The sequence below is a fragment of the Mandrillus leucophaeus genome, unplaced genomic scaffold (assembly GCF_000951045.1).
Source record: "Mandrillus leucophaeus isolate KB7577 unplaced genomic scaffold, Mleu.le_1.0 Scaffold236, whole genome shotgun sequence".
Lineage (NCBI taxonomy): Eukaryota > Metazoa > Chordata > Mammalia > Primates > Cercopithecidae > Mandrillus > Mandrillus leucophaeus.
In genome coordinates, this window is record NW_012102432.1 from 3,388,584 (window position 1) to 3,412,161 (window position 23,578).

The following is a 23,578-nucleotide window of genomic DNA, read 5'->3' on the forward strand; positions in this document are numbered from 1 at the left end:
GAGAATGGCGTGAACGCAGGAGACGGAGCCTGCAGTGAGCCGAGATCACACCACTGCACTCCAGCCTGGGCAACAGTGAGACTCCGCCTAAAAACAACAAAAATAAAATGCTTCTAACTTAGGTAGATTCAAGATCTACTACCAAGAATGAATTTCACTGGAAGAACAAAATGCATTTTCCAATATGAAAATGTGAATGACATTAAAGCCATGTCAACAGATGCTGGAAGGCGCACATAACAAGCCAGTGAGCCCCATCAACTCAGGGGTCCTCTGGCCACGAGCAACTGATGGCTTTGCTTTGAAGATCATCATTGCTCTTCAAATCTTATTCTAACAGTGTCACGTTATATTCTCTATTTACAGAGGCTCATAGGAAAATTTCCAATACTACAAAGAACTTTTAAAAAACACCCTTTAATGGCTCATTTTATTAAACAAATTCTCCCTGCTAACATCTTTGTTACTTACTTAAATTCCCTATACTTTAGGCAGATCTAGTTTTACTTTTCGGTGTTTGAATAATTCCCTTTCAAAAAATATTCTCTTCAAGGCACTTTCCTCCAATGTGCACAGCCCATTCACTTTCAGCAGACAACGGGGATGATAAATAAAAGCCATCACAGGATCTGTAAGGTGGACGGTTCAGGTTGTTCCTTTCCCAGAATCATTAAGGGACATAAACGAACTGAATCTCGTTGTCTGGGAGGAATTTGGACCACCTGTCTGGCAGCACACTGGCTGGGGGTGGACTGTGTGCAGACGTCCTGGGGGGAGGGTGTGGAGGAAGGCAACACACACAAAACACTCTCGTCCACATCCCTTCCTCTGCTTTTTAACTGGATGAAAATATGGCTTTGTGTTGGTTCAGGTGACATAAAAAGGTGAAAACAGTAGATCTCAAATTATATTTTACTTTAAATATCAAAGGTCGAAAAGGGGTCCACAAATCAGTAGCTCCTGAGACCGTGCGTGCGCGCGTGCGTGCTTAAGTCGGTCTGTTTCAATTCCACATGGGTTTTTCCACACACTGGTTCCTGGCATCGAGCGCTGGTCTGCAGGACACCAGAGTGCCTTTGTGTCCCTTGCTGACACTACTGCATTGTGTTTTTCTACCCATTAACCAAGGATAAATGACCTAGATATTGTGCCTATTAAAGCCTCATTTTTCTTTTGCCCTTTTGTTCTTCAGTGTACCACATTATCACATGCTGCACACATTTCTAAGTATTCTCAGTCTCAGATGCCCTTTCGAGGGAGTAATAGGAGCTTTTTGTATGCATTTCTGTTGAGATATCTGGAGTGGAATTATGTGAGAGTAATTCAAGGTTTTCTTTCCTGTCTAGTCTTGGAGACAGTTTAGTGTATTACTAAAAGCTAATCTAGTATAAGAGGATATATCAAGAAACTACAAAAGCCAGAATGCTGTATTTGCATCTATTGCGAATACAAAAAATAGAGTGAACACCAGTTTCCCTATATACTACATTCTATAATTACATCTCTGCATATCATGGGTCACTTTTATTAAAAGCATCATTACTACAGTTGGCAGCAATTTACATTTTATCTTACATGATAGCAGTTTTCCAAGAAAAAAATAAAAAGACATCACAACAAAGAAAAACAATACATTTACAAAGTCATGTCTGTAAACTTCAAGGCTAGTTTAGAGCTGAGGTAATGCTGTTTTAGCTTTGTGGCTAAAGTAACAAAGTCCTTTAATTTAAAAAAGGTACCTGATTCTCTCTTCTCTCACTCTTTATTTATTCATCTATTTATTTTGTTTTTACCAGTGCATTACAAGACCACAAGACAATGGAACTGTAGTTCTGTCTGGCAAGAACCCTCCCAGTAGGTGAGTTTTCCAAAGGGACCCTTCACATTCAACAGCTGCCTTATTATTGCTGCGCCTCGGGACAGAGGCGTTCACACTAGCGTGGAGATTGTCAGAGTGGGTGGATGTGTGTGGATGCGCGAGTGTGGGAACCCCATACAGTCAAAAAGGGAAACAAATGAGCAAGGATGATATGTATGGTAAATTTCAGCTTGACCTTCACAGCAAAAAAATTAAAAATTAAAATTAAAAAATTAAATATATAACTTCATACTTCCTTTGAGCAGCACCTTTTTCCATTAGTGCCACTCAGTTACAAATTGCTCTTTATTATAATACCAATGGTACCAAGAGAAAAAAAAAAGCAGAGCATTATGTAAGTTTCCTTAAAAAGACATGATCACCTCTCAAATTTCATCTCTCCTAGGGATAATAAATAATGCACTGCACAATACTTAATGACCAAGATACCTTTTGACACACCTGTATAACATGACTTGAATTTTTTTTTTTTTTTGCTACACTATGTTACAGAACAGCTTATAAAACTAGGTATGAACATTAACTGTGAGTGTAAACAGTAGGACTACCACTTGTCAAAAGTTTTAAACACTTGAACTGGAACTGGTACTGGTTATTCATCATTTTCATTGTTTTCTATTTCGTCCCCCCCATCAAGTGAGTCTAGCTCTTCACCCTGTGCTATTTCGTCTTCTAAGAGGGAGGACTCTGCAGTCTTATCCAGGCTCTCCTCGGCATCGCTGCCTTCAAGGGTCTCTCCATCTTTAAAGGGTCCTCCCTCGGCCTTGTCAGCAGCAGCCTTTTCTTCGCTCGAGCCCACGGCATTCTGAAGTCCTGCCAATGCTGGGAACCCAGGCAGCGTCAATCCCCCCAGTCCTGGAGGTAGAAACATGGATGGGTAGAAGAGGCCTGGGGCCATGGTGGACAGGAGGAAAGGGTTGAAGGCTAGTGGGTTTGAGGGCAATCCGGCCGGGGCAGTAGCAGCACCAACAGATCCATTCGCAGAGTCAGCAGCCGAAACAGCATCTGTGCTTTTCTCAGAGTCTTTGTTCTCGTCTTCATTCTCATTTCCTTTCTCCTCTCCTTTTGAAGTGCTGTCTTCCGGTTCTCCTTGACTAGAAGCAGTAGTGGTGTTTCCAGTAGCAGCTGACAGAGGGTTATTCAACAGCCCGCCCAAGCCAAACACGTTGGGCAGGCCCGCCATTCCTGGCAGCATCAGGGGCAGCACAGCAGCAGGGTTCTTCGCATCGCCTCCGGCGGTGGCAGCTGTTGCCAGTCCTGGAGGGAAGCCCATGAGGCCTGCCAGCTGGAGCGACTGGAGATTCTGGAGATTCTGAAGGCTCGTCAGGTCCATTCCAGCAAACAGGCTGTTCACCAGCAAAGGGTTGATCCCTGACGTGGAGGCCACAGCAGCAGCGGCCGCGGCTGCTCTGGCGATCTCACTTTTGGGCCTTCTTCCTCTTCTGCTCGCTCCCTCTCCCCGCACCACAGGCCCAGTGAGAAGGCGGTCAAACATCGACTCGGGAACAAAACCCTGGAGGAGAGGGGAGGCAAACAACGGCTATAAAGGCTGCCGAAGACAACTTGATCTCAATGTGAGCCTCTGTGGTGAACCTGCCATTCCAAATAGAAATACCTAAGTAGTTCTTCCCTTCTAACAGCTCAATGATAAAACTTAATGACAGCAAAACTTGTTTTTATTATTATGTTAGCTTGCTGAACTGCAGAAAAATTGCTCAAGGCTACTCATCAGTGAGGTAAATGTCAAGTTAGCTGCATCCATAACTAACTCAAGAAATCATACATCAGGAAGTACATGATGGGGTACAAAAATAAAGTTAGACAGGATGAGTAAGATCTAGTTTTCGGTAACACAACAGGGTGACTACATAGTCAACAATAATTTATTGTATGTTTTAAAATAACTAAAAGAGTATAATCGCATTGTTTGTAATACAAAGGGTAAATGCTTGAGGTGATGCATACCTCATCTACCCAAAGTGATTATTATGCACTGTGTGCTTGTACAAAAATATCTCATGTACCCTATATATATACCTACTATGTACCCATAACACATTTTTATAAAGGAAAGTACATAATGTATAATTATATCAAATCATCACTTGAAGCCAGGTGCTGTGGCTCATGCTTGTAATCCCAACACTTTGGGAGGCCAAGATTAGAGAGGATTTCTTGAGCCCAGGAGTCTGAGACCAGCCTGGGGCACATAGCAAGACCCTATCTCTATGAAATTAAAAAAAATTATCCAGGTGTGGTGGCATATGCTTGTCATCTCAGCTACTTGGCTAATCAGGAGGCTGAGATGGGAGGACTGCTTGAGCCCAGGAGTTTGAGGCTGCCAAGTGAGCTATGATTACACCATTGCACTCCAGCCTGGGTGACAGAGCAAGACCCTGTCTCTTAAAAGAAAAAAACACCATGCTGTACACCTTGAATATATATTTGATTCATCAGTTAATTTTTGTCAATTAAATATCTGTCAATTAAAAAAATTTTTTGGCTGGGCAGTGGCTCACACCTGTAATCTGAGCACTTTGGGAGGTCATGGCAGACAGACTGCTTGAGATGAGTTCGAGACCAGCCTAGGCAATGTGGCAAAATGCCTTCTCTACAAAAAACACAAAAACTAGCCAAGCTTGGTGATGTGTGCCTGTAGTCCCAGCTGCTTGGGAGGCTGAGGTGGAGGATTGCTTGAGCCTGGGAGGTTGAGGCTGTAGTGAGCTGTGATTTTGCCACTGCACTCCAGTCTGGGTGACAAAGACCTTGCCTCAAAAAACAAACAAACAAAAAAGATATTGTATGGGAGAAAATTTATGAAATAGTATAACATAATATAAACCCAGGATGTTTTATCCCCTCTATAATGTGTTATTTTGGATATTTCAAATATGTGTAAGAGAAAAAGTATTTTTGAAATATGGAAAATGTAATTATATTTTATTATCTACCCTAGAAAAATGAAAACTTATGTTCACACCAAAACCTGTACACAATTGCTTATAGCAGCTCTAGTCATAGTTTCAAAAATCAGGAAATAACCCAGATGTCCTTCAGCGTGTGAGGGCTAAGCCGTGCAGTGTCACATCTATGCAATGGAGAGAGCTACTCGGCAACAGAAAGGAGCGAACTGTGACACGTGACCATTGATGACCTTCCACATGATAAGCAAAAGAAATTGCTCAGTTCTTCCAAACTTATGTCCTTCATGCTTACATTTTATGACATTCTCAAAAAGACAGGGATGGAGAACAGGTCAGTGGCAGCCAGGGGCTGGGGGTAGGGGAAAGGACAGTATGAGGGAACTTGAGGGGGTAGGGGGATGGAACCCTATTCTGACTAAGGTGTCAGTTCACAAACTCACACGTGTGTTAAGATTGACAGAACGTTACACTGAAAGAAAAGTCAGTTTTAATGTATAATTAAAACAAATAATCAGCATGTCATGAATGAACTTTTAAAAAGCTAGTAATAACAAAATCTTTTAGGTAGAACTGTTGTATTTTTTTGTTGTTTTTCTTAAATCAGAAATCACAGTTAATCTTAATGATCTCAACCACCATACATCCCATTCCACAGGTGAGCTGTTAAGTAGACTTACCTGGGGCAGTTCCCCTTGGAGAAGTCTACCTCCAAGACTGTGAATGTATGTTTCCATACAAACCTTTTAAATTGGAGCTGACAAATGAATTCACTTTGGATTAATGATGTATTGATGTAAGAAATGATATATTAATGATGTATGAAATGATGTATGAAAATGATGTATTATGTCAATTCTTTTAAGCTAAGAATAAGTTACAACTGAATAATTAATGGCCAACAGAAAACAAGAAAGACTCGGGAAAACAGTTTTGTATAGCTACCTTTCGTGACAGAAATGCAGTTTGTACTTACAGATTGCTTAACTATATCAGTCCAGTCTGGAGCAACTGCAAATTCAGGATTTTCTTCCAGCCACCTGGGTAGATCCTTCATCGGAGGCGCCATAGCTCCACCCATCTGGGTAGAGGCATTTGACAAATGATTAAAAACACAGTCTTCCTTCTCCTCTCTGTTAATCTACTCCCTACTCCTTCTATAATACACACACACACACACACAATCTGGCAGACAGGATTCACACACACACACACACACACACACACACACACAATCTGGCAGACAGGATTCTTTTCCCTTATAGAAGAGGGCAGGATAAAACACTTCTTTCTGGGCTAAGAAATCACATAGTGATCGGTTCCCTTTCCCAGCGTTTACCTTCTTCCCATTTCGTTTATTGACAACAGGCACCCTTTCTTCTCCCGTCAAAGTGTTTATATCCAATTTATTAGGGTTTCGACATCTATGTCGTTTCTGTTTCGGTTTCTGAAATGAGGAAAATAGCACATCTGCATTCTTCTGCAAAAGAAAAAACATATTTAGTAAAACTGGTATTTAGTACTTAGTCTTCTCTATATAAATGCCAAAGAAAACTGTCAGAAGTTTCAAGAATCATTTTAATTATTAATATTAGAAACCATATTCTTCTCTTTGAAAGAAAAAATTCCTTCTTTACCCCTGTCCATTAAGGAACATGTAAGTGCTGGCTTTTCCTTTTGTCTATCAATAAGCTCACTTAAAGTTTTTCTTTAAATGTTTAACCAAGTTGTGATATTTTTAAAGGAGGCTTTCTATAGTACTTTTACTAATTTCTAGTTAGTGGCTTGAATGAACACAAGAGATGATACCCCATCAACAACATGAGACTGTCTGTAATGGGAACTAACCAACAAATAGACAGATCTTGTGAGGGGGTAGGGGTACATACATTCTGAGTGGCAAGAACACTAGGCTGAACAAACAAAATAACACAACAAAATAAAATGTAAAACCCTACATTTAAGTTTTTAAAAATCAATCACATAAATTTGGAAAGCAAAAGACTTGCATTGCTAGCTAGCAAACAGTTTGTGTGACAAACCATTTGGAGATATGAACTGTCTAATGTTTAATATAAGGCACCAGCGTTAGTTGTCGTAAAAGCAGCTAATACAATCTTGGGCTGCACTAACTGGTCAAATCTCTGGAAGTAATGGCTTCATAGCACTCTGGGATGGCGGAGCCTTGTTTGGAGACTAGAGAAAGTGCATTCAAGAGTGTTACCCCAATACTAAGACCGCCTGGAAACAATGCCATGGAAAGAATAACTGAAGAAGTCACATGAGTTTGATGGGAGAAGCAAACAGTAAGGAAATGCATAATGCACATCTTCAAATAACCATAAGGCTGCCTTCAGTAAGACAGACCTAAAGCTAGTATCTGAAATGAAGAAGATTCAACAACAAAGACCTGGGAAATGTTTGAGACCAGGAAACATTCAAGGAAAAGGCAGAGGGACCAGCTGTCAGGGATTTCTATGTTGTAAGGGAATGAAGTGGACCGGCCTGCAATATTCCTTCCAACTCTAAACTCTGCAATACTCACTGGTACATAACTTGGCATATCAACAGTGTAAGTAGGGTGCAGCTTCAGCCATTCAACTAAATCCTTATTTTTAGGAGCATCTTCCCCCACCAGCCTTGTCCCATCTTCGAGATTGATAACAGGGATCCGTGTGTCTGGGTCCAGCTGTCCGGGAGAAGGAATGTTTCTTGTTGGTGGGGTCTCTATATCTTCTTCAAAAGCTTTGGTCACCTCAGCATCCTCCTGCAGAAAGTTCACAATGGTATGAATTCTCACACAAAGAGAGAGCCTCTGACAATGTCCTATTTCAAGAAAACGCTATCCTAGAATGGATCTTTGATCAAAAAGGGAAAATAGTTACTACAAACAATGTCAGTTTGGGAACAGCTATTAAAAGTCAGAAAAAGAGGCTGGGTGCAGTGGCTCATGCTTGTAATCCCAGCACTCTGGGAGACTGAGGTGGATGGATCACCTGAGGTCAGGAGTTATAAAAAATACAAAAAATAGCCAGGCATGGTGGTGCTTGCCTGTAATCCCAGTTACCTGGGAGGCTGGGGCAGGAGAATCACTTGAACTCAGGAGGCAGAGGTTGCAGTGAGCAGAGATTGCGCCACTGCACCCCAGCCTAGGCGATAGAGTGAGACTTTTTCTCAAAAAAAAAAAAAAAAAGTTAGAAGACGAAACTTTTATATCATTCTTCACACTGCAGAATAGTAAGAAGGTAAAAAATGTATAGTCCACTAAGGTTCCATGCTTTGAAACCCTAAGCCAGTCACTGGGAATACAATATGGGGAGTATAGTCTGAGCTGATATGCATGAAGGGCGGCCTCTCAAGCTCTCTTGGAGATCCCCAAATTAAATTAAAGATAAATTTATCAAAATAAATTAAAGATATTATTTAATAATGTTTAGATATTAATTAACAAAATAAATTGAAGATAATTTATACTAAAGGAATTTCTAAAAGCCAGTTTATATGCAACTTATTGGCAATCTGTGCACAATATAATTTTGCTGGTAGTGGGACATTTTGTCTCAGGTATGTGTGGCAACATTGGAAAGAACAACACTAACTGAAGTCTACAGTTATTTCAACCTCCAGACACCCATTTCTCCTTCTCCACAGCTCTACCATGGCCCAGGCCTGCGTCACTTCCCACCCAGGTTATTGCAATATTCCTAAATGGTCTCCCTGATTCTAACCCCACCTGTCTTCAATCCAACCTCCACACCACAATGCTGGAGTCAGTTTTCTAAAATGCAGCTTTTCCCAGTTCAAAAAATTATGTCACATCACTCTCCTATTTTTTTCAATAACTGCATTCCTATTACCTCCAGGACAAAATCCAAGTTCTTCCGAATGGCATCAAAGCCCTCCATGATTTGCATCCTGCTTTCTCTCCAAGCTCATCTCTGCTGAAGCTCACTTCCTCAGCAAATTCCTCAGTTTGTCAGACCCAAGAGACTCTCTACTCTTACACATGTTCTCTGCCAACCCTTTTAAAATGACCAACTCCTACATGATCTTCAAAACTTAACTGAAGTACAGCCATCCATAGGGAAACTTCTTCATCTGTTTCTCCCCATATTCTCTTCCCTCTACTCCCAGGCTTCCTTTGGGCTCATAAAGTACCCTAGACATGTCTTGGTCATGGCACACGTGCACAACCAGGACACATTATTATTTATCTGTCACCCCTTCCTAAACACTGCATTCTCTAGTGCAAGCACTTGTCAGGACTGTGTTTTTTGACTCTCAGTGCCGGCACAGGGAATAGTGCCAGCTTGTCCACTGTTGCTCAATGCATTCTTTTTCATGGCAGCACAGTTAGAGTGCTGACAAAATACTAAATTCTAGGATCTGTCCTCTTTCATCCAGGTAACACTGCTGGCCTTTACATCTCTTTCCTACTCGGTTTATTTACAGATCGATCAGTGCTTTCCTTGTATTTTATGTGCATGCACATCACCCCCGACAACACCAAATGAGGAATCCCTACATTTCAAAATGTGACAGTTAAAAAAAAAAGTTTTAAAAACACATTCTCTAACTTCAATTAGGAATTTTCTCAGGCTTTCTAAATGTGACTTCAGAAAAATATCAACAAATTCTTAAAGACTTAAAAGAGTGAAATGAATAAAATCAGTCTCACATTTAAAATAGGGTGTGTAGAAGAAAGCACCTGGGTTGCATTATTAATTCCTAACACCTGGTCCAGAAATAAAGCTGTGTCATGATCCAAATATTGAACATAATTGCCTGTAATCCCAGTACTTCAGGCGGCTGAGGTGGGTGGATTACTTGAGCCCAGAAGTTCGAGACCAGCCTGGGCAACATGGTGAAACCCTGTCCCCACCAAAAACACAAAACAATTAGCCGAGTATGGTGGCACACGCCTATAGTTCCATCTACTCGGGAGGCTAAGGTGGGAGAATCACTTGAGCCCGGGAGGTGAAGGCTGCCGTGAGCCAAGATTGTGCCACTGTGCTCCAGCCCAGGTGACAGAGTGAGACCCTGTCTCAAAAACAAACCCTGTTTCAAAACACAAAGAACCCTACAAATATTGAACATGATAATAAACAAAAAGAAGTGTCAGCTGCAGAAACTTCCTAATTTGTTAAAGTTTATGGAGAAAGAATTTATCAGTCAACAAAATCTATCAAAGAAGTAGTTTCAAACAGAAAGGCTAATCACTAGTGCTACAACTCTGTTTCAGGGCCATACCCCTAGAAATGGTGTTTTAACTTACGGAAAACATATAAGTCACAGCTAGTCCATTACAAAGTATACTTTTACAGGATTCCGAAAACAATCATACCATCAACAAATGTGACCATTATGATGACTGGTGCATTGGTAATCAATTTTGAAAAAAAAATTTTTTTATTTTTTTGAAATGCAGTCTTGCTCTGTCGCCCAGGCTAGAGTACAGTGGCGCGATTGTGGCTCACTGCAACCTCCACCTCCCGGGTTCAAGCAATTCTCCTGCCTCAGCATCCTGAGTAGCTGGGATCACAGGCACATGCCACCAGGCCAGGCTAATTTTTATAATCTGAGTAGAGGCAAGGTTTTGCCATTTTTGCCAGGCTGGTCTTGAACTCCTGACCTCAAGTGATCTACCTGCCTCGGCCTCCCAGAGTGCTGGGATTACAGGCGTTGAGCCACTGTGCCCGGTCCAATTTTGAAAATTTACTCTGAATGCTTCTGTTTTAATTAGACTCCACCAGAGGGCAAACAAATTTCAGTGAATGTTATTTTTCGTTTCTGAACTTCAACTCAACCATGTCTTATCCTGCCTTCTTATTAAGCTTTCTCTGGGTTCAAGAAATAGAAAATGGGCAAATAATAATAGGGATGGAGTAAGAAAAAACATGCTGCAACAGACAACTGTCTTCCCTCAATCTCAAATTTCAGTATTTCCCAAACTATGTCCCACTGCTTGAGGAAGGGCCCAGGATGGCCCAGTACCTGGAAGGCTTCCCAGAGCACCCACTCTTCACAACACAGACAAGGAGCTCCAGCCACTATGGTGACTGGGGCTTCTAGTTAATAGGTTCAAGATATACAGTACTAAACCATTTTTAAAAAAAACACATGTAAATGTGCTCTTTGGGATAAAATTCTGGTCATCAGTGAGTCAGGCACCACATTTTTGGGTGAGATGTAGTTGAAGCAGATTAAGAAAGAAAATCATTTTGATTATACTGCATTCATTTATTTCCTCTGAATTGAGAAAGGGAAAGTCAAAATCCATTGGTTCATACGTTCTATTCAAACCTATTCTAGCAAAGATGCAGCTCAGATTTTTAAAATACTTACGGAGGTAGGAGAATTTGCCGTCACTAGCTTTTTATGTTAACACAAATCTTAGGTCCAAAATGAAACATTTATACTAATTCTAATAAATGCCAGGCCTAAAACATATCAATAGCTTTAAGAGCAGAAACTTGTTTCACCTCGAGAATTCAGAGATAACAATTCTAGGCTCAGAAGAACATGTTTCTGGGTTGGGCTGTTCTTCTGGGAGCAATCAACACATCAGAACTTGGGAAGAATACATCCTCAAGCTACAGTTCGTTCAGGCCAAGTGATCTGTATCAATGATCAGAATCATGACTGTTCACTGTAAAACTATTTCTTTAGTGGAAGAAGCTGGCTTTCATACCATGCTGCTGAGAGAAACACAGCCTAGCAGCGTGAGCATCGCGGGACCCTCAGCTGTCAACATGTGCAATCGCCATGCAGGCAAGCTCCCCGACTTACTGCACTCAATGACGTCCGTTTGTGGCTCATGAAAAGCAGATCAAGGCCCTCCACATTTTTCCTCCTTCCCCGCCTCCTCTTCATAGGAGGCTCTCCATCCACTAGGGAGCCATTAAGGAGATGCCTTGTGGGTGTGCGCGAAAGGCCTGCTTGGAGCAGTTCCATTTGAGTCTTAAAGGCATCAGACACTGGTGTCGAGACATTAGGCAAGATAAACTTTGAAGAAAGAGATGAAAAATTTGAGGTAGAGCTTGTTGCCTCTCTTGAGGCCTTCGATAAATCTACAACTTTTTCTTGTCCATTTTCTGAGACCACCTGAGACTCTCGAAGCTGGGCAACCATCTCCATGAGATTTCGCCTCTTGGCAGCTCTTTCGGCCTCAATTTCGATTTTTCTCCTCCTCCTCCTCCGCTGGCGAGGGACAGAGAGGTTGAGGGCATCTTCCTATTGAAAAATTCCAACAGAGTAGGGTTGCAGTGAGCCAGAATTGTATCGGCTATATGGGCTGGTTTTAGAAATAAGGAACAAGAAGGTTAAGGAATTAAGCATTCATGACTGGTGCACAGAGCTGAGGAAACAGCAGCTATCTTATTTCTAAGCAGGACCAGTGAAATATAAGCTCCCAAACTCAGTTAAGGCTTAGAGGGCTCCCTTTTAAGCTGCAGAAACAAGCCATTCTAACTTACTTTTGATAACTGAGGAGAAGTAGTGAGGTCCTCACTCCCACTAATGCTGGCTTGGCCGACCATGGAGAGCTCAGCAAAGCTCCTCTTCTGCAAGGGGCTGTCCACTGTGGTGGGTGTGTAACCTGGGATGAGGCCTTGGAAATCAAACATCTGGCGCCTATTTACTGGCCATTTGCCTTTCAACACTGCTTCACAGATGTTGTCTAATCGGTTTATCATTACTCTATCCTGGAGGGAGAAGAAAAGTCACAAGAAATTTTAACAAAGCCCTGGTTAAAATTACTAGATAAATACATCCATCAAGATGCAAAAGAGCATAAAATGTTTAAAAGTCAACTGGAGGACAAAGAGTAAAAGAAAACAAAAGGCAAGAAACCAAGTAAGAAAGTAAATAAACAAAATCTCCTATAATGGCATTGATCTGGCAGAAGGTCCTAGGTGGCTTCAACACAGAAAACATGCTATTTTAAAATTACAAACACTGAACTTCGTAAAACAGAAAAATGTACTAAATAATCACCACCTTCAAAATATCTTCATATTTAAAAAGTAACTCTTGTACAAGCTCCACAGACCTCTGCTGGTGGACGTCAGTGGATGACAATGGAAACCCTGCATTAGCATCTTGCTGCCCAGGCCCTTCAGATCTACAGGCTGGATTGCAGTCCCAGGAAGTGGGACATCATTAGCGTCACTATTAATAAAGTTCAGCATTATGAAATGGGCACCAACCTAGGAACACCTAATGAATGTCAATTTGCATTCCCTACCTATTATCACTTCAAATTTCATTGAAGCGTGTACACTAAAAATTTCTAATTACAGCTTTAGACTGAGTTTCCCTAGATTAAAAGTGCCTGCTACTATAACCTTTGACTGATCTGGGAAACTCCCTCCTACACTCAATAAAGGAGGTTAGCATAACAGGGGAACTAAAGGGACAGACAGAGGAAAGAAAATATCTTTGACAGTACATTCTTTGGTCAAAATTTTCACCTTGTTTCTTAAACAACAATAATACTGGGAAAGACCAGCCTGAGGGTAGGCTGACTGAAGCTCATTTTTTGTGTTATTTTAAACCAGACAGCCCTGTTATGGTGATTAGGATGATTATTTCCTCACCCCGAAAAACAGATCTAAATTATATGGGGAATTATTATAAAATTATACTATTTAGCCAAAAAAGTAATTTCCATTTTGCTTTTGGTTACAGATAACTACATTTGGAATTATCTCATAATGTGTTAAGAGCAAATGGGTCAACAGTATACCGTCTCCCAAGTCAAGAAGCTGGTAGGTTTCCAAAAATATAAAGTTGTCTTAAATCTGAAGGCTTTATTTCACATAAAAAATTTTTAAAACACAGTGATAATCCACAGATTATACTAGACAACAGGGGTAAGTAACCTAAAAGCCACATGGAGCCAAAGATCCATCCATATAAACACTTCTATTTCTTATTATCTTTCTTTCACATCACATTTCTCATCCTATTGGAAAAGTGTTCTACAATTTTTTTCTTTGGGCTTTTTCAGATCATTCTTTAAAAGCATAAGAAAAATCTATAGTCTTCATATACTGTGTCAAAAGTTTACCTTAAAATTATTTGAAAAATCAAGTTAGAAAGATTTCCTCTACCCTAATCCCTTTTGGTCAGCCAAACAACAGCAGCAACAAAAACCTGCCAACCTTAGGCCAAAATGAGAAGGCAAATGTTCTTTCATGAAGGAGCTGAGCTACTGAAGGATCTCCGTCCTCCATGTAGAATCCATCTCGGGTTTCATCTCTAGCAGTGCTCATGGAAGCATTGCTTTCTTCATCAAAATTCTTCCCTCTAGAGACAGCTCCTGCTGAGAAATGAGTTAATGTGCATTACTCACAACCACAGTATCAGGGAAACTGAAGTTTAGAAAGGACACGATTAAAAATGTGAATACTAATCAGCTCCATTTTATTGAGTACCTACTACATGGCTAGAATGGTATTAGGCATTGTTGTCTAAAGCTTGTAACAGCCATTTCACATAGATGGTGTTATTTCCATCTTGCAGATGATGACAAGAGGCTGAGAGAGGTTAGTCACTAGCCACCTAGCACTGTGCAAGTAAACCTTACAGGAGGATGACAGCCAACCAAGTCATTGACTCAAGAGCCTATTTTCTTCCTCACAGAAAAAAGGGCTGACCTTCTGGCAAAAGTTGAAGGTTCCAGCTACAGCACAGTATGTGCTTCATTTTCACTTTGGGCCAGTTTCAGCAACCTTACTGCGACTTAAAAAATTGGTTATTATTAGATTCTATTCCTACTCTTTACTTCTGAATCAAAACATAAGCACCAATTGTTTCAAAATGATTAACAATATTTACTCAGTGAATGACCACCTTCCCACACATTTGTCAAAATTAAAATCACATAGAATTCTTAATACACTGTCGCTACAAGCTAACTTCCATCCTTAAACCAAAAGTTGCTAATGTGTCCATGCAACTCTTCTTAAGAGTTTACGTTGTTCAAAATACCATGGTTAGGTGCTATAAGGTGCCAGGGCAAAACACAGGTATAAGCAAAACTTGAAACTATCCCCTCATGGAAGAAAATGTACACTAAGTACTCGTGAAAAAGAAAAGAGCAGGTGCCATGCTGCCAGAAAGCAACGTATCTCACAACCAGCTGCTGTGGGATCGGGAGAGGGGCCAGTGGTGAGGCCTTACCTTCAGGCTGGGAAGACTCTTCCGACTTATCATCATCCTCCAGCTTTTCCTCTTCATCCTCTTCGGAACCTTTCTCTGAGATAGATTTGGACCCAGCGTCTACGCCGACCTCGACACCTTTCAGTTCATTTTTCGCAGAGCTGGCCTCCGCCTCACATTCCTGCTTGCTCTCCTTTCCGCTGCCGTCGGTTTCTTCTTCCTCTTCTTTGCCCTCACCTTTCTCCTTGGCAGTTGAGTTTTCAGACTCCTCCACTTTGCCTTCCGCTTGTTCCAGTACCTTCTCATCTTGAATGTGAGCAGATGACATGACTGGAGGAGTCTGGCCAAATCCAACTGCCAGTGGGTTCAAGGAAGATGTATTACCTGCTCCTCTGTTTTGAGCAAAGTTTTTATGTGCATCCAAGAAGGATAACTCAGGGTCATTGAGGATGTGATAATCTGTCCGACTGACCCCATGTTTAGCAGCACCAACCAGCAAGTCTCGGTCATGCCGTCCACACTCCCACCACTCTGGCAGATCCAAGCTTGGCTGGCAGAGCTTAAGCCTCTCTCCCAGCTGGGGGTGATGGAGAACCTGCTCGCGGATTTTCCGTAGTAGCTCAATGCGGTACAGAGTTCGAGAGGCTCGCTCCTCTGTGATCGGCTCAATTATGGAGGAGAGGTCTGGCGGTTCTATAACACAGAAGGGCTCATATTTACTTGGGAAGAACTCAAAAGCAGTCTACATTGTACACTTTCTTATGTTTCACTTTACTGGTCTTTTCACATAGAGCTTTGTTGCTAAATGTACCTACCATCATCTGGCTTGACAGGCATTCGACATACTCGCCTACACATGGCCACAAAACAACTGAAGTATTTCTCCAAACTTTCATCAGACTTTTTGTCAAGCCTGGCAAAGGCTCGAAATTGATTCCAGTCAAATTGCTGTTTCACAGGGTCAAAAATAACCCCAAAGGTAGATACCACACGGTAAAAATCAGCCTCTTCTCTTCTTGTCCACCTGTTAGAAAGATTATATTAGCTTGCATCACACTTCAGGAAAAGACTTAATATTTACTGTTTCTTTTCCCCTTTCTCCCAGACTTTATACATGGTAGTTATTTGGGGGTGGGGAGACAGACTGCTTTGCTGGAGTGAGCCTTTCTTTGGCGGTCACTCTTTGATATGAGTCCCATCTCCTGTGGGTCTACAGGAGCAGGGCAGAAGGGAATGTACCAGGAGCTGAGTGAAACCCTGAAGAAACTCACTTTTGCCGCTTCTCAGATATAATAGCTTCCCTTTCCGCTTCCAGAGCTCTCACTTCCTCTCGAGGCCGCCGTCTGCGCCGGTCAGTCTTCATTAGGGCCTCTTGCCTCATCTGTTGCCTTTTATAGCTGCGCTGATAGGCAGTAATGAGCCGGCGCAGACGTGTAGTCAGGGTTGAAGTGTTAGGCCAGTAAAGTTGGCCTAACTCAGCATTACTCTCACTGTGCTTGCCTGCGGAAGTGGAAAAACATTTTTGAAATGTGTAGCTGAAATCTTGCAACACACAGAGTATTCCAACAAAACAGGATGACTCGTTAAGATTCAAACGACAGCGTGGGTAAGGGCATCTCAGTGCCCTCATTTTAAAAATATAAATAAGTAATAACATTCGCTTGGAACGTATACACTTATTTCTTTTTTAATTCCTTAGAGGGGATGAAAACATTATTTATTAGTCCTACATAAAGAAACACACTTTACAGCATAAACTTCCTTATAAGGTACTCTCCTCTAATGTATGTGCAATAATCATCTTGAGTATAAAAAATAACTGCATAATTGTTGTGTAATGATTTTATTCGGTAAAAGGTCAATATTCTAAATAAACTGAAAATATTTTAGGTAAATACAGAGCAAATTCTCTATTCCCAAGAGTTATAGTTTAGATACTTAAAATTTTTCACTAATTAGTGTAAAATATAAATCAGCTAATTATCATCAAAGAAACAGTTATCCTAGCTAAGAAATTCAATGTAATGAAAACACAACCATTAACAAGAATTAAAATGATTCACAAAACAGGTCAGTGTAGAAGAAACAAGGTGTTAAGACACTGCCATTGTGAAGCAGGACAGTCCCTACCACATGAACAATGACTGCTCAGCTGCACGAGCTTTTCTGGGGCCTTACCTGTGGCATGTATTTCCATGGATTCTTCCTTATCCTCTGGAGGAGAATTTGCAAATTCCTTGAAAGCAAAGAAACAGAATGGCTTTAATTTGGGGTCTCATTTTTCTTTGTCTTTTAAAGAAAAGGTCATTATCTATAAAGTTTAACAAGTCTTATATGGGCATATAATATTTAGTGGAGCTATAAAAGCCAATATACTCAAGTTCATACATCTATTTCATCTTTGAATGGTGTTCTGGTTGGTTTATATTCTGGGTCTTCATCTTCTCTATCAAATTCTCCCCTATGTAAAACAAACATAAAAATTGTTCGAATGATACTGATAAGCAAGAGAGGGAGGGGGGGTGGGTAGGAAAGAGTAACAATCTATCCAGTGCTACTTTTAATTATGGGTTTGACATCAAAAGCAACTCTATCAGTATTTAAAACATGCAGCCGTGGCAGGGTGGTGGAGGGGGTCTGGAGAGGTCGGGGGAAATGACATTTGGAAAAGAAAAACAAGTTTCAGATTATCAAGATAATGTATATCCTTTAAACAGTCATTACAACACACAAATAGAGTAGACTGGTAAACAGCACTTGAACTTCAAATCTGACACAATACAGTGTGTAGTGCAGGGTAAGAACTGAACGCTGCCAATAGATGTGAAACTGACATAAAGTTTATTCAAATTTTAAAATGTCCTTCTTACCCGTCACCACCATCTGCTAGCATGTCTGTTCCTCTTTGCTCGGCAGCTATGGCCTTGGCATCAGGCATACCAACTCGTTCCAGAAAGCACAGTGCGGGGTCAGCTCGCATGGAGTTGTACTTCTCATAGCCTGTGCCGTGCCCATCCGTGCACGGAAAACACATAGAAACAAAGAAAGGCCCCATCACAGGCAAAATCACAGCACTGCCACAACACAAGTTTGTTTCTCAGTCAAGGTTAGCATCTATGTTGAATCTAAGTGGACCTTGTTTTAGTAGAGGATACTATGGAATGCTCCTTCTAGGGAAGGTACTGGGGGCCAAGTTACACCTCAGGGATATTATCAGAATTACCACAAACACTAATAGAAAAACAGGTTCAGAATAACTGCAAGATGCCTGGGAGGATTTCTGAACCTATTTTCCCCCAGATATAATTTTGCTTGACATTTAGAAGGCTTCGCAATGTTCCTTTATGACCTCTGCAGGGGTGCGCAGAGTCCACCCCCATCCACCCTGTGAATAGCATCAGTCCTGCAGGAACTCGCATGGCTGGCTGAAAAATCCCCATATACGTAAGGCCAGCGAACCTGTCTTATTAGGTTTAGGATGATGCATGTCAGTAAGATGACACTGTTCCCTCTATGGTTTTCAAACTGCAATTTGCTTTTTGACTGCCCAAGTTGACTAGATGGAAAATGGCAGATCCCAACAGTGCACTGCGGGAAAATGATTTTGAGGCTGAGCTCACAAAACGCGGCTGCAGTACATAGGCAGAACAGCACAATTCAATTAGGATGTGTACTACAACACACCGCTCCTAACTGCTGTAGAGCCGCAAGCCAAACTGTAATCATGAAAGGTTTTATAAGCCATCATTCTCCCCTTTAGTCAGGCTGGGCTGCTGAGAATACCTCCACGACCTCCAGAGAATTGGGATTATAATCAGGAATCGCTCACTGTATATATCATGCCAGTTCTGCATCCCCAGCCTTTCAAAGTTAACAAGGCTGCATCCCACTCAGGGGAGCCACGAGTTCTCAGCACTGACATTTGTGAAATATTGCTTGGAACAAAGCCCAGGAGGCACTTGTACAGATTAATAGCAGAGGTTAAGCCCACCGTCCACTTTGACACTGGTTGGCAGAGTTAGCAAGGGAAGCCATGCTGGAAGCAAAGTTTAGGGAGAGCTATAGTACAACTTGGCTATTATTAAAACAAATATGGTTTGGGTTTTATTTACAGCCAAGAAAGAAATGTTTTCTTCTCAAATGCTCAACAAACATTCAAAAACAGCATCTGATATTTACAGTTCATATTAGATTTTTAGTACAGAAAAATGGTAGACGCCAAGAGTCCTTTGGAACTATCCTCATTAATATTATGACTTTGGAAAAGAGTATGTAAAGAGTTCTAAATAAAGACCAAGCCATACAGTCGAGATGTATTCAAACAGAAACGTCACTTACCATGTTTGAACACTCCAATTAAGAGGGATTTGTCTGCTTCCTTATCCCACCAATCTGCAGGAACTTCAGCATGGAAAGGTTCAGGGATCCACACATCGGCTTCACTGAAAGACAACATTTATAAGAAATATTAGTATTAAAAAAGAATTCCAAGTAATGAATGTGATACACGGCTCACGTGCCCTCTCTCCCACAATAAACATCTGAGCATGATGGGGAGGTATCAGCAAAGGTAAAAAGAAAGGGCATGAGTCAGTAGCCCTCTGCTATGACCAGAAAGAACTTTATCACATGGTATCCCATTTTAAGGGTCATCTCAGAACACCAGTGCTTTAGTTCGCACCTCTTTACACTACAAACATAAATACAAACAGCCTTTTCCTGATTCTCATCACATCCCCAAGCAGGAAGGACAAATACCGCATTCAAGATGCAAAAAAGGAGATGGGTTACTAGTGGTTTACGAAGGTTCTGAAACACAATCCATGATGTTTTCCGGCTACCCAGATTATCTCACTGAGGTTGAGTACAAACGTGAGCTCGCACTAACCTTGAGTCAGCACCCTCTAAGATCTTATCTGCCTGGTCTCCTATCACTTCTTGTCTTAGGTAGTACAGCATGCGGACACGCAGCAGGACCCTGGAGAGGAAGACAGAGGGGGGAAAAAGTTCTTAACTTCAGGACTGTTTGCCAACAGTGGCTTTTGGCAGCTGCTGCTGTTCATCCATCATCCTGCCAAGGCTGATTAGCCATGCTGTATGGTAGGCTTGAAGCGTGACAGATGGTGGCACATAATCACCTCTGTGTGGTGCTTTCTGCTGGCTTCCAACAGGCCTGCCTGGCAACCGCTCACACTGCACAGAGAGGGCCCAAGCTCAGCCCAGCCCAGGCGCACTTCATTTAGTTCTACCTAGTGCAGCTTGTGAAGTTTAGACACGTACCCTACCACTGCCTCTGAAGTATTGAAGCAAGTTTGTAAACAACTGAGCAGATGGCTTTCAGTAACTGTTCTGCTTCATTATCTCATAAAATTTCCTCAGCTGCTGCCTTAATACCATTTTTGGAAGCACATCAGAAGTTGTAGGAATAAACGAGATATAAAATCTGGTTTTACTACCTTACAATAAACCCTCAATATGGAATGTCAGGTTTTTCAGATTATACAACTTTGCTTCCGAGAAAAGAAGATGGCGACAGGGTTGGGTAGAAGGTGTGTCCTTGCTCTTCTCCTGTATGAAATACTATGTTAGACATTTTTATTCCTTCTAGTTTTTTGTACCTGGGAACTTAAGTTGTAGTAGCTTGAAAAAAAAATTAGAAAATTAAAATGTGTCCAATTCATTGACATTCTTAATCATTCTCAAGAAATCGATTTTTTAAAATGCTTGGAATTCTAGGAACTAGATTTTCAATCCTGCTTGGAGTTCCTCAATGGCTAAAACATAATTCTTTCAAGAAAGTCCACCTGGTAAGTCCCAAAAGCCAGTGTCTACCAAAGCTAGTATCCCCTGCTGGACAGCCCTGGTGTGCATTGGGGACTGACAGGTGAATCGTGGCCTTCTTGGCCATGAGTACATGATAATACAAATGTTATTTCCCCAGCTGAGTAATCCCATCATGTACTTGTACAGCACTTTACAACCAATGTCTCACACTTATACTAGCCCTTTTGATCTTCACAACAACCCTATGATGAAGCAGGGCAAGTTATAATTTCCACTTTCAAATGGGAAAACTGATGGTAGCAGAAGATAAGTGACAAATCCAAGGCCACAGAGTTACCTTGCACATGGGACAACTGGAACTAGGTCTTCAGGCTCTACTACACCATGCTGTTTTCAGGGTGTGGAAACTGTCCCTAAAACTTCAAAATAACAACTAGGATTCACCACAACAGACAACTCCCGATCACACATCAACAGATGCTCCCCAACAGGCCTTCCCCCAACCACGAGCCTACTCATGGCCAGCATGGGCTCTGGACAGGTCAAGCATGAGCCTGTAAATCCCTGAAGAGACTCACTTTGGATAACTCATTTCTATTTCTTTAGATTTTTTTTCTCTTGTGAACTCATGAGATTAAACATTAACTGTGCCATACTGAACAGACATTTTCTAAGAGTGTGAGTGGGGTAGGATTTTAGGAAGCACTTTTATGCCACAGCAGTAACCACCAAGTTTCTGAGATACCAAAAGGGTTGGAGGTAATGGTTCTGAAGATGCCTTGGAGCCTCACCACAGCTCTGAGGAGCAGACTTCCGAGCTGAGGCTGCCCTCATCTACTTGGGTTCAAACCTGGTTCTGCCCCTTAACTGGCTGAGGGTCCTTGAGGAGGTTACTCAACTTTAGTCTCAGTTTCCTTGTTAGTTAAATGGGGATAAGAGTCATACTAATCTTAGACAACTCAAACAGGTAAGCCATACAAAGCGCTTGGCACGCTGCCAGTATTATGTGCTCAGACTTTGTTGCTGCTACTTTTACAGAGAGAAATGCATACTTATTTACATCCTGCCTCATCCAGCTGAGATCTTGCTGCCGAGGTCTACTGGACTCACCAGGAAAGTGAGTCCTCAAGAGGCTGAATAACTTGCTCAAGGTCACACGAAGCTAGGACATAGAGCTGATCAGTAGCATTGTTGCCTGAACTAGTGATATGGAAAAACGCATATTCAGAATAAGGAAACAACATATGCAGATGTTAGTTTAATAGGAACTGTTAACAGAACTCCAAGCAATGAAATAAATTTAGGTTCAATATTCTTCAATTATCTATAATCAGTTTTTGGAAATAAAGGTAAGAAATATGATTCTAAGCTCATAGGCAGAAAAAATGGACCCAGCAACTGAGGTAATATTAAACAAAAAATAATACATGAACTCCCCAGTCCTCCCTCCACTGTACGCAGTTAGTTTAAGGTGGGATCATATAACGCTGACTACAATTATCTAACAGATACTGGTTAAAAACCAGTCCTCTACAATGTTCATAGCACCATTATTCACAACAGCCATGATAACCAGCCCAAGTGTCTGTCAACAGATGACTGGGACAAACAAAACGTGGCATATACACACAATGCAATACTATTCAGCCATAAACAGGAATGAAATTCTGATACCGTAACACATATGAACCTTGAAAATACTAAGTGAAGTAAGCCAGGCACAGAAGGACGAATAATCTGTGATTCCCCTTAGGAGACATATAGGACAGACAAACTAATAGAAACAGAAAATAGAATGGTGATTGCCAGGGGCCAGGCAAGTTACTGTTTAATTGATACAGTATTTACATTTGGGATGATGGAAACATTTCAGGTACAGTATTGTGAGTGTAAATAATGCCAACGAATTGATCACTTATAAACGGTAAAAATGGTAAATGTTGTGTTGTGTATCTTACCATGTTAAAAAATAATCAGTCACCTAAACGTATGCTCTCCTGTAACTTGACACCACATTTCAAGAAAAATGGTAAGGCTGTGCAAAGGCAACAACTACACCATTTAAAAGTCTTAATAACAGAGCTGTCCCTCCATATCCACAGGAGTATGGTTCCAGGACACCCCTCAGACACCAAGATCCGCAGATGCTCAGGTCCCTCAGTTGGCCCTCCAAATCTGCGAGTTCTGCATCTGCAGACATGAAGGGCCGACTGCATGCATTTTTTAAAGAATAAAAAGGGAATTAAACTCTCCAGGTCCACCCTCTAATAACATACTTGTTACAGTGATGCTTCAGGTGTTTCTTGTAGCTGTCCTCCTGGAACAGGGCATCTGGGTTGCAGCTGGCCAGCCAGTCGGCATCCTGCACCACCGGCTGTGTGCTCTGGGCTTTCACCTTCTTTCCCTTCCTTCCCCTTGGCACAGGGGCTGATAAACCTAGAATCACCATCATAATAATAATAGAAGCCTTTTACATTCCAATTATAGTGTCAATGGCAGAGAGGCAGGGAAATACGGGGTGTATGTCACATCTCTTTATCAACAGTGTGTCACGAAGGAGCCTGATGGCTTTGTGACCCTGTAGCACAAACAACATGGCGGAAACCTACCAGAATGGTTGACCAAGGCTCGAGTCTGGCCATCCGCTGTGGGTGTGATCAGATCCCAGATGAAGCTTTTGATATTCTCATCGCCTTTGTAATGATTAAGACAGTATACCAGGATGGTTCTGCAGATAGTTTCGACATCTTGCTCAGTGAGCTGGCGTTTATAGCGTCCGTGGGAAAGAATGTCTGTCCACCGTCCCCAACTGCAAAGCAAATATTCAGCA

The 23,578-nt window shown here is 41.5% G+C and overlaps 1 protein-coding gene across 1 annotated transcript in view; it reads right to left on the reverse strand.

The window, feature by feature from the left end:
- Window positions 1-1,423: 1,423 nt before the first annotated feature.
- Window positions 1,424-23,578, reverse strand: part of CHD7 (chromodomain helicase DNA binding protein 7) — a 129,686-nt gene continuing 107,531 nt past the window's right edge. Inside the window, exons 21-37 of the mRNA XM_011982173.1 lie at window positions 23,358-23,557; window positions 23,025-23,184; window positions 19,853-19,942; window positions 19,303-19,406; window positions 17,835-17,964; window positions 17,353-17,425; window positions 17,143-17,200; window positions 16,236-16,464; window positions 15,780-15,988; window positions 14,986-15,657; window positions 13,965-14,125; window positions 12,276-12,503; window positions 11,590-12,033; window positions 7,346-7,567; window positions 6,140-6,280; window positions 5,777-5,881; window positions 1,424-3,392 (exon numbers count right to left, since the gene is read on the reverse strand). Of these exons, the coding sequence (XP_011837563.1) occupies window positions 2,472-3,392; window positions 5,777-5,881; window positions 6,140-6,280; window positions 7,346-7,567; window positions 11,590-12,033; window positions 12,276-12,503; window positions 13,965-14,125; window positions 14,986-15,657; window positions 15,780-15,988; window positions 16,236-16,464; window positions 17,143-17,200; window positions 17,353-17,425; window positions 17,835-17,964; window positions 19,303-19,406; window positions 19,853-19,942; window positions 23,025-23,184; window positions 23,358-23,557 (4,147 nt within the window). The 3' untranslated portion in view covers window positions 1,424-2,471. The remainder of the gene's footprint in view (window positions 3,393-5,776; window positions 5,882-6,139; window positions 6,281-7,345; window positions 7,568-11,589; window positions 12,034-12,275; window positions 12,504-13,964; window positions 14,126-14,985; window positions 15,658-15,779; window positions 15,989-16,235; window positions 16,465-17,142; window positions 17,201-17,352; window positions 17,426-17,834; window positions 17,965-19,302; window positions 19,407-19,852; window positions 19,943-23,024; window positions 23,185-23,357; window positions 23,558-23,578) is intronic.